The sequence below is a fragment of the Patiria miniata genome, unplaced genomic scaffold, assembly GCF_015706575.1.
Source record: "Patiria miniata isolate m_02_andy unplaced genomic scaffold, ASM1570657v1 HiC_scaffold_17, whole genome shotgun sequence".
Lineage (NCBI taxonomy): Eukaryota > Metazoa > Echinodermata > Asteroidea > Valvatida > Asterinidae > Patiria > Patiria miniata.
The window spans coordinates 6,223,611-6,234,927 of NW_024037055.1; the positions used below are offsets into that span (position 1 = coordinate 6,223,611).

The 11,317-nt window shown below is 37.4% G+C and overlaps 1 protein-coding gene across 2 annotated transcripts in view; it reads right to left on the bottom strand.

The window, feature by feature from the left end:
• The window catches only part of LOC119723648 (serine/threonine-protein kinase 26-like), a 40,392-nt gene extending 32,507 nt beyond the window's left edge, over nt 1-7,885 (bottom strand). Inside the window, exon 1 of one of the 2 annotated variants that reach the window (XM_038194422.1) lies at nt 7,401-7,885. In XM_038194422.1, the coding sequence (XP_038050350.1) occupies nt 7,401-7,448 (48 nt within the window). In that variant the 5' untranslated portion in view covers nt 7,449-7,885. Of the gene's footprint in view, nt 1-1,022; nt 1,782-7,400 lie in introns of those variants that run through there. The other variant, XM_038194421.1, reaches the window with a different exon arrangement.
• Between the last annotated feature and the right edge of the window lie 3,432 nt (nt 7,886-11,317).

An 11,317-nucleotide genomic window follows, 5' to 3' on the forward strand; every position in this document is an offset into this window, starting at 1 on the left:
TCATGTACTATTCATTCATCATGTTCATGATTACATTTTCCAGTATATTGGAAATCACTTCCTAAGACCATGGAGGAAAGAAAACAGATACACCAGTACATTTTAGAAAATGGTTTCATGGGAGGATTTCTAAAGCACACTGGTACAAAAGCATTACGTTTAACTTACATTGAACATGTTCTGGTACACACAACACATTTTGTATCTGATTCCTGAGTTTTATAGCTAGCACACATGTGTATTTAAATGGTTTTATTTATTTATTTATTTAAAACCATCTTTAACCCTAACACTGCTGAATCCAACAGGATCCTATAAACCCATTGGAGCCTGTTGGATTGAGCAGTAAAACCACATGTACATGTACATATTTAGAGTCGGATTCTGTTGGGTACTGATAAATTACTCCTAGAACTATGAGGCTCCATGTAGTGGAGCCTCATAGATTTAGAACCCCGCAAAATTGTTTTTAGCACAAAACACTAATTAAGTACAAAAACGTCCATCAAAATGCAGAAATTTCCCACAGAACCGCTGCACAGTTTGCCCCCAAACTCCGTACTACACCTCATGACATACTCACAAAATATGTGCAGAACAAACATCGCTGGATTTTGTCGGGTTTTTGGCTAAAATGATGAAAAATTTGCCCTTTCCGCACTGAGCCAACCTGACACTTGAAGCGTGCGTGCATATGATCGAGCGATGATTTTCGGTTCGCTCGGAGCGCGCCGTGGGGGGTACAGTACAAGCGAAATGATAGTATGCGCATGCGTACAAGTGTTTGTACACAGTTGGATTCTGTTGGATTGAGCAGGAAGTAACCATTGGACGGATTTAGCAGGGTAGTCATATATACACGTATGAGGGAGGGTAATTATAACCCATCCAGCAGGAGCTGATCATTTGAGGCTCTCACATTATAAATACATCAAGACAAATGTTCTGTTTGCAAAAAGTCAATAAAAATAAATTCATGGTGGTTAAGTACTTCAGTCCATGGAAACGAACATACAAATTACCTGAATTTTACTGGGCCTGGCGGGTCGGACCACAGCAGGGTTTTTCGAAGGTTTTCCCATAGCGACCCCAGACTGACCAAAATGGTCGCTCACTTGTCAAGAAATCCAACAATAAGGTCAAGCTCTGCAGTTCTCACATTGTTAGCAATTCCTGAGGAACGTCGGCGATGTCAGAATCGGTGAATACAATGGTGGAAAAGCAGACGCGAGCAGAACACAAAGACCTACCGGTAAATGTTCATAAAATATCCCGGCGTGTATGCAAATTTACGCCGAGTCAACATTTCCATGGCTGGTGCACACTACGGTAAAATTTATACACACATGTACTCTAAAGTCACATTTTTTTTTATCAGTGGTCACTGAACGGCTTTAGCATCCTCATGTTGATAATACAGGGTCCAGGCACAAACACTGCCAGAATACAGACCGTATTGTAGAGCTGTAATCGCACAGATAAAGCAAAAGATTAGACATCAATGGAGGAGCATCCTGGAGCAACCGGCATACCACACATCACCAGATCTGCTTATCAACGCTGTGGCATCATGACAAAATGCACTCCCAAATCGTACAATATGCAGAACTCACATTGCCGGCCGATGCATACATACAAGCAGTATTGGTTCACCGGACGCGGTACGTACGTGTTCGTGTGTACACCTACATGTAAATCTGCACCGAGTATGCGGAGTATGTAGATTTCCACCACAGAGAACGCAAAGTGCAACCCGTCAGGCCAAAATTGCATGGACCGCAACAATGGGTTGAATGAACACAAAGAATACGGCCAGGGTCAGAGCAGTGTGTATACATGTACATGTACTGTACTCTGTAAATGTAATCGCTCACTCCCATGGTGTGTTTATTGTGCAACAGGGTTGGCCCTGTTAGTGTTAGCCTACACAGAATGCTTACATTACAACTGGAGTTACACAGAAAATATACACAATGTATATCAAATGAACATGTAAACATTCTGTATTCACGTCTTTACGTAAATAATGGCACAGTATACCCTAACAGTCCTGAATCCTCCAATTTTAATACGATGTTGCACACCCCCTAGGGAGTTAGGGTTCCGTTTTAATGCCTGTTCAGTTGTATCGTACAATAATAGTCTTGTCCTACTATAATTATGGTGACATACATGTACTAGTATTTATAACTCTCATGTAAAGCAGAAAAAAAAGAGCGAAAACAAATTTATGTGGTCCATGGATTTTCAACAGAGGTCTGTTCATGTACATGTACATATGCTACATATGCTGTTCTGAACAATCACATTTTGTGCAGTGTGCACAACAGAGCTGCATGGAAGCTGCCAATGTTTGTATTTGTGACTATGATAATCAGTGAACGAGGGGGGGGGGGGTTATGCATTACCTGAGGAGGGTGGAGTACATCCAACAAACAGCACTTCCCTTTGTCATGTTTGTTGTAAAGGCTTTACATTTAAATACAGACAGTTGAAAAAAAGATCGGTGGCTGCGCTGTGTCAATAATTCTAGTGGTTTGAGAGAAATTGTAGTGCTCAATGTTTTGGTAACTGCATACACGTCGTAAAGTGTCACATATGCTCCCTGTAAATCCATGTTAAAGGGATTGATACAACATTTGCAAACATCAAAAAACACAACCACCAAATTATTATGAAATGTACCTTACTGGACTGCAAGCGAATGACAGTCTAAAGCATCCTGTAAAATCATGGCACCTGGTGTGTTGTCATTTTCAAGAAAAGTGGTATTTTTGTATCAATTTCCAATGGGAAAAAAAAAATGGCTTTTTCATTTTAAATACTTCCCCCAATTTACCATATTTACCCTAGTTAGTCCGTATTTTGTTTACAATCGATTACACACCTACAACACCATGTATGGACAAGTACAAGCAAGCTAGATGTGTTCCCTAACCTTACAATTCCGTTTCATGGGGTCACCAAACTACAAGAACATGATTGTTTTTCTTGGTTTTTCCAGCATCTACAAACACAAAACTTCAAACAAGTCAGTGTACAATATTTGCTATAAAATACTAACCCCCAAATCCATCCATTTTTTGAAAATTACAGTAAAAAGCAATGTTGTATATATTTTCCCTTTAACCGTTGTTGACTTGTTCGTAAATAAATATGTATTTTTACAATATGAATGACTGTGGCTGTTGTTTTTTCTCCAATGCATAGCAGTAGTGCACCTAGCAGGTGATCCATGATTTGTTCCATCCTCCATGATTTGACTGTCAGTTGTAAACCACATGAGGGCGCTCTTCATTGGAAATGGCACTTGTGAATATTTCTAGGCTCTGGCATCAGAGCTTCTATAAGTCACTCGGGTGTCGGTTGGTTGGTTGGTCCCTCCCAAAAGTTGACCAAAAACAAACCCCCTAACTCACCCGTAAAATTTTACCAAATTGTAACTGTCCAGAAAAAGCAAACAAAATACATTAAATACTTGACAAAAATTGTTTGTAACAATTTGTGACATTGTTTATGAAATTTTTTGAATTGAGGCAAGATAATGTGTGGTTATGTTATAGTCACGTGGTATTTTTGAGCGCTACAAACTTAGGAAGTTAGGGGGCTTCTACACACCTGTCACTATGCATCACCCCTGCATCTGGCCCTGTGTCATTTGTACAGAGTCTCCAGGGCATAGGAGTGAGGATACAGTTGCATTATGAAGGTCACTATCATTTTGCATTGTGACTTTCAACAAAATGGGAAATTCTTCTTTCAATTGACAATCACGACCAAGTGAGTAACTGTATCATTTCATGCAAGAAGGCCAGAGCTTAAAAAAAATAATACTTCTGCTTCTGATTACATGCCTTTCAAAAATAGGGTCGGTCAGTCGGAATTTATTTTTTTTGGCCAATTTTTTTTTATGCTGATTGAATGGGGTATTCAAATATATGCGAAGTTTTAGCCTGAACTATTTCCACTGCACTACGAAAGCTTTACAAAAAATTGCCACAAAAAGTGAATAAAACCTACATGTACCTTAATTACTGTCAATATATTACGTTTGATAATTCTTAAAAAATAATGGAAAATTCAGGTCATGCGCACCATACAATGTATACACAACGTTAGTCAAGACGGGAAACTGGCCAAAACTCTGTGATGCGTGAATGCATGTGTGGCCAGCGGGCGACAGACCTCGTTTTTACGGTGTACAATTTCGGGGAAACACGCTGCATCGTATCACTCCAAATATGAGTAGTGCCATCTCAAAATGAGCTCTTGAACAAGGAAAATGCATACACAGACAAGAGAGATCAAGTTCTGTGAAATAACTTGCAAAAATGTTCTTTCTCCATCGGTGTTTTCTTGGCATTTTACAATGTCGAATCCGACTCGACTGACCAGTTGACAGTGCACCGCGTGGGGCTGCCATGCATAGCCAATGCTAGCACTATGCGCATACATACATGTAGCTATGCACAGACTGGTTACCGCATTTTCATCATGTCTTCTAAATTGGCCCCTGCGCGGCGCGGCGGGGAACCAGTCGTCGCTGCATTGAGCTACAATGTAGCATTACCGCGACAGTTAGCGAAGTAGTTATCGCGAAACGAATTTGTAAAACAACAGAGGTTTCTTTTGAAAGAAATGTTGAATGTAAGTAAGAAAACAAATAAATACAAGCATTTTTGACGCGAAAGGGTTGTTGAGAGCTATTTTGTGTAGACAGAAAAGACAATAAGATTTTGTTTTATTTACATGTATTCAAAATTTCAATCATGAATTTTTTATTTTTTTTTGAAATTGCCGATAAAATTTTTAGGGTCGAGGCCTAAAAATAGGGTCGGTCGGGTAACCGGAAGCAGAAGTATTTTTGGGGGCCTTATTGTGCAGTCGCACTTGTTATTATCCAAGTTCATTCTCTGTCAGTGTCATGTACATGAAATGCACATGTATACACTGTACCGGTACCGGGTACATCAAAATTTATTACCTAAATACATCACGGATTGCATAAACATTTGGAGCTGTACATGTACATGTAGGCCAACATGTGTTTATTTTAATAACACAAACATTTAGAAAGAGAAACTGTTGAACTAATGTACACATAGGACCTTGTTCGCTCTGTACAGCACAGAAAAACCTTTTCTGAAAAATAGTTTTGCAAATAAAGATTTTTTTTTTGGCAACCACTGCAATTCAATTATTACAAAGGTTGTTGAGTGTTGAACACTCTAAACGTGTAATTGAATGAGGTCCTCACAAAAAAAACCTCGTTTAAACTTTTACTACATGTGTAGATGTGCATGCTTGCATATCATTCTTATTATATTCAGGAAATACGACCACAATCACTGTATATATTGGGATGTGGTGTGATTTCACAATGTAGTACATGACAAGCAGTCAACCAATGGCAAAGTAGGAATCATTGTACACTCTGTGTGAACAGTATTAATACATTGTAGTACATGTACATGCAGTTCTAAAATGTATACAGCATAATTTAAAGGTATAGTCCATCATTTGTAATTTGTGCTTTTCGTTCGTTTGAAGCAACAAAAGTGCTCAAAATCTAAAGAAGGGTACTGAACAGCTAACCTGATGAAGTTTCATCTCAGCTTCAAATGTAAATTCCGAGAAAAACAGCATTCTAGGATCTCAATTTCAAATCAAAAGTTGCTGAATCATGTTTTGAATTGGGCCTGAATTCAGCGTCCGATTCTCACCGAGCCGAATGCAGCTACGCGATGTCGCGCACTGATCCGACAACTTATAGCAACCGCGCGCGCGTGCGCAATGTGCCAATGCTTTGCGCCGAATAACAAAAACGAACTACTAAGTTAAATTTCCTACGGTGCGTCTTAAGAAGCACCGTTGGAAAGGCCTTCTTTTGTTGATTTCTTCAAAATGACAGCTTGCCAGAGAGAATAATTCACGGGGAGTTTTAGTCCCCTTACTATCTTTCAACCTAGTATGTTTTTCATCATTAATTACGTCAGTTACTTTTTGGAAAGCTGCAAATGATGGACTCTGGCTTTAACTGAGAAGCAAAGAAGGAACAATGTAATACATTAGTTTCTGACATGTACTTGTTTTATTTACATTGTACACCACATGTAAATGAAATAGTGTTCTGCCTGTGGTATTTATGAAGGCTTGTCATGTTTTGATTTTAGGTGGGGTATGTTCTTGGAACAATACATGCGTTTGATTTGATAATATTTAACAATCCATTTTTACTTTCCATCATCAGTAGTCTCCACCTCAAGTCTCACTTTGCACTTGCTCATTGATTTTATTTGAAATTTTCTACAAATACAGCAAGTAGTTTCACATCTGGCTTTTTTTGGAAAAATTAAAAATGCAGACCTTTTTTCCCCCTCTTTTCCGTGGTCCCCCAAATGACGGATTTTGCAAGATGGCAGATGGATTTTTCATTTTTCTCGACTATTTTGCTGATACAAAATTGTGTCCAAAAGCCAAAGGAGCCATTATTACCCTTTTTTATAGCTACAATTTTTTTGGAAACAAATAAAAAGACAATATTGAGAATATATGTGCAAAAATATTGCAAATGCATATTTAAAAAAGAAAAAAGAAAAAAAAGAGGCGGCTGGGAAAAATGGAAGCGGGTGGGGACGACACGACAAACTGCTAAATTTTTTTTCTTGGCCAGCACAGTGTACAAAATTTACTATAATTTGCATGGTTGTTTTGGCATCTTCAATAACGTAATAAAAGGAAAATATGTTGCAACCTGGTTGATTTGCAATACATAACATTTTCTACCAAAAGATACTGTTCAAAAATACTCCCCCCCCCCAAAAAAAAAAGACACCTAAAACCTGTTTAAGGCAAAGATTGCAGTTCTTTGGAATGATAAGAACACTCTAATTTTGGTAATCATGCACATGTAGTTTAGGATCCTGTTTCATAGTTCTATAAGAAAACGAAGACACTTTCATGTTTTGAAACTCCTAAACATTTGGCTATGAAATCTACAAGCATGACAAGCAGGAAAAGTCACTTTATGTGTGTGGAAGGATCTAAATAGTTTGCTAAAATAGCATGTTGAATATTATCAGCTAGCATTAATGTAGAAAAAGGGCAGGGTTTTGATTTACAAACGGAACTTGTAAAAATAAGAGGTGTCCTAATAACTGACTACATGATTATCTATGTAGAATTTTTGTCTTTGAAGGCATTTGGCCTACATGTTAATTTGTTGTCATTACACGTAAATTACGGAGCCACGCAACTGCCAATCACTGACATGACTGAGTCACATACACATCTTGTCATTGCATGCATTGAAAGTGGCACTGATGAGTGCTGTTTTGTGGCTTGTGTTCTTATTTTTTCTTAATTCACAAATTGAACAATATGTTTATGTTTTTACTTACCCTTCCAAGGGACGAATTCATGTTCCCGTTCTGTTTTCCACGCTGCATGATTCTGCTACCTGCAGTCTCTCTTCATGGTCAATTCATTTATATTCCGATCAAATTCCAGTCGCCTTCTTTTTTTCTCCCGTTTTAGATAAAACACAAAGACCAAATCCACAAGCACTTCGACGTTCGGCCGTTTATTGCGTGCGTATCAAGCCGTATCAATGCCGGGATATGCAAACGTCACAGTTGATGGACAACTGTCACCCGACGAATTTCGTCTGCAGAAACCTTCAACTTCCCCTTCTTTTGGAAGAAATCAAACGCCAGGGCAAGCCTTACATAAACTTCTGGACATGGGCGAGGTTTTAAGAGCTGACAGCGGCAGGATTCCGTCTGAAATTCGGGTGGTCTGCGACAAGATTTGGCGGCGGTGACGGTTCTTCCGCGTTCCGTCGTTCGGTCGCCATGCCTGAAAACACCGACAACCTCGTACCCACTCCTGGCTTCGGTGACTGCGTGATAAAGCCATTGGTGGTGCCTAACCCTCTACCCAGAGTGACTTTTGGGGATAGGCGTACACATTTTGTGGGCAAAATTTGAAGGGGGCGGAGGCTAGCGGTGTCAATTTTGGAGGCATTATTATAAACGGGATTTAAAATAAAAAGAAAAGAACTAGGCCTTGAGCTGTTCATTTGTAGACGATGAAACTGCTTTACGAAACACAAATTCAGTACTTTTACTACAGTAACTGCAATGCAAGTTGAGGATATAACATCAGAAAAATAACCAACATGATGATCGACCCACGTACCTCATCATCAAGGTCATGATCGCACTCTTAACTTTAAAATAGTTTTCATCGTTGTCAGTTTTGTCGTCATCACCACCAAACTGCGTCATATTAGCCTTATAGGGCTATTGAAACCCAAAATCTTGAATATTCTTGCAATTTTACGAAATTCAGAGTCACTTTTCTGAGGGTTGCATGATGATGTGTCTAAAGTACAAAACGGTCCGTATTTCAAGTTGTCAATGTGAAGTGTATTATCATGGGTGCCAGCGGGGGTAGATATCCTTGTTAAAACTTGGTTAAGTTGAATGAACAAATTGTCACAATCAAAATTCCCCTCGTATATCAAGCTTTGTAAACCTGGTGGATTAGGGACACTTGCACTTCACCCGGGCCAAAAGAGGGGGGTCTACCCGATGTTCCCCAATACCAATGTTCCCCGAAATCCTAAGGATTGGGGGTTAGGGTCACAGTAAGGATTTCGTGGAACATAGGTATGCACCCCAAAAGAGGAAGACCTAGACAGTAACAATTTACAGGCAAGCGATATATTTTTATTTCCTTGGTATAATAATTTCGTAACACACACATGTAGTTGGTAACGTGTACGGTGGGACTTTTATCAAAAACATATTAAATATTAAAATTATCTGGCTAACATGCAGTTAGTGAAACTACTATATTCCAAACTATTAGTCTTCATTATTTACTTAGCACAACAATCGATTTACCAAAAATATATTTTTTTATAGATGGTTAGTATAGGAATAGCTTTCTGGTTTATATTTACACTTTATAAATAAAATTTAACTGAAGTGTCATTTTCAGTTCAGCTGAAATTTCAAAGCCTTTGGATTTGAATAAACTTTAAATTAATGCGGTCGATCTGTACGAAACTCACACAATTTAATCTTTTTTACCAAAAATAACTTATGTAAATCAACATTAATTAGTTATACTAAGTATCTACGTTTCTGGATCAGTGATTACACAAGAATCACCAATGGAAGAAATATTTCCAAACGTTGATGCTTACAAGACATATAAAACTTGAGAATTTTTGTTAAAAGGGTATGGTTTCGTTGATTTAACCACTTTCATGGCCATTCATTCCAAAAACTGTTCAATAGTTCAAATCACTAGGTTTGGTTGTTTTGTACCCGGCTATTAAATAAAAATTAAACTTGTTTGGCATTACTTTTAATGCCATTTTCCAATAATTGACCAATTTAGAGAGAATACATTGGCAATATTTGTTTCAATTATTAAAAATACAAATAAAATATAACTTGTTTGGTCCAACACCTTCTTTGTCATTTTCAAATAATTGAGAATATATTGGCAATATTTTCATTTTTTTTTCAAACTTTGTCAAACTAGAAAACAAAACCAATCAAAGCTAACTTAACATACCAAAAAACATTGCAACAAATAAAGAGACCAGCAAACAAAAGAACATGGCAACATTAACAATAGGCGGAAACAATAACATACAAAAAACCTAGACTTTTTGAGAGAACTATCTGGTTTGTACGTTCTTCCGACTTTGCCGGATTCCATTACTGATGGAACTGGTGAAAGGTGTTGAAACACACATCAAAGCCTTACAACAAAAAACGTGAAAAAAGCTAATACATTATATAGGTTAAGGCGAGTACATTTACAATTCTTCAAAAGGTTAAAGGGCCATGAAAATGAAGTGTAATTGTTTTTAAATTAATGCACCTTTGTGTCCCATTTAACCCTATTTTCAATTTTTATTTTGCCATTTTCAAGGGCAGTTTGGTGCCGTTTTGCTTTTTATGCTAATGTGAATTTCCATACTTAGTCAGCAAAAGCGTGATGTCATATCAGGCAGAAACCTGTTACAGCTATTTCAGCACCAAAAGTTGCTAGAGAATTTGGGATATTTCAGTGTCATAAATTTTCTTTTCTCTGATGATTCATTGTTGTGTCAGTACGTGGCAGTAAGCCAATGAGCAAATTTTCCTCACAAATATTTTAAATCAGAACATTTTTGGGTACAAAATTTGACCAGAAAACCCCTAAACTGAACAGTGTCTTCCTGAAATGACATCACAGCAACAGCGCCCTCAGTTGTCTGGAAAAGCATGGAATTTTTTTTAATGTTTAAAGAATTGCACTTTTCAATACAATTAACCAAAAAGGGATGTCGAATATTTTCTATACATTTAAGACTTTCTTGGAAAGTTAAACAAAATATGTTCCTGAGAAAAATTCACTTCGTGGACCCTCTAAAAACGAAAATTCACAATGTGTGATTAATACATGTGCCATCATTTCTTGTTTAATAACATAAACTACAACTAGAAACACACTATGTGTGTGTGCAATATGCACACAAATTCAAAAGAAAACCAATTGAACAATAGTAAAGTTAGTCTCAGACATTAATACTATGACATTTCTGTTAACAAAAGGTCGCTGGTTAAAATCCTACTCATCTAAACCTCGATGAGATTGTTTGTATGTATCTCTCATCATACCTGAGAAGAAATAAATGTAAGTTCAAAACTCTCTTTCACAATTGTGCCAGAACAAATATAAAACAAAATACAAATACGCTGTGGGCTTTTTGCTGCCAATATGTGTACATCAAACCCTGGACATTCTTCAATGTCATTTTTAAAGTCTATACTGTGTGTTCAAACTAAAGCGGAACCCAAACCCCAAAAAATATATTTCATATTTAAAAATATACGTAGCACCAAAAATAATAATGACTGGAAAGCCAATTTCATGAACTACTTTAGATGATAAAATAACTGAAATTGCTCAATCCGTTCAAAGAATATCACCATTTAAATGCAATGACCCTAAAACCTGTTTCGTCCAAAAAAGCAGTTTATCGTGTGTTCTGACTGTTTGGAACAACAAAGAAAATGACACAGAATACTTGTTTCAACAACTGTCAACAACTGAAGTGCACGCTATCTTTATTAACAACCCTGCTTAGGCAAACAATATGACTTACAAAATCAACATTTTAAAGACGGGCCTTCAAAAGGACTTTGTTGAATATTTTTAACTTTCAAACTGATGTTTTATCACTGGTGATGTTTGAAGACAATTGTGACGACGATTCTTGTAATCGCATTTTTGGACGAAAGAGGTTTTA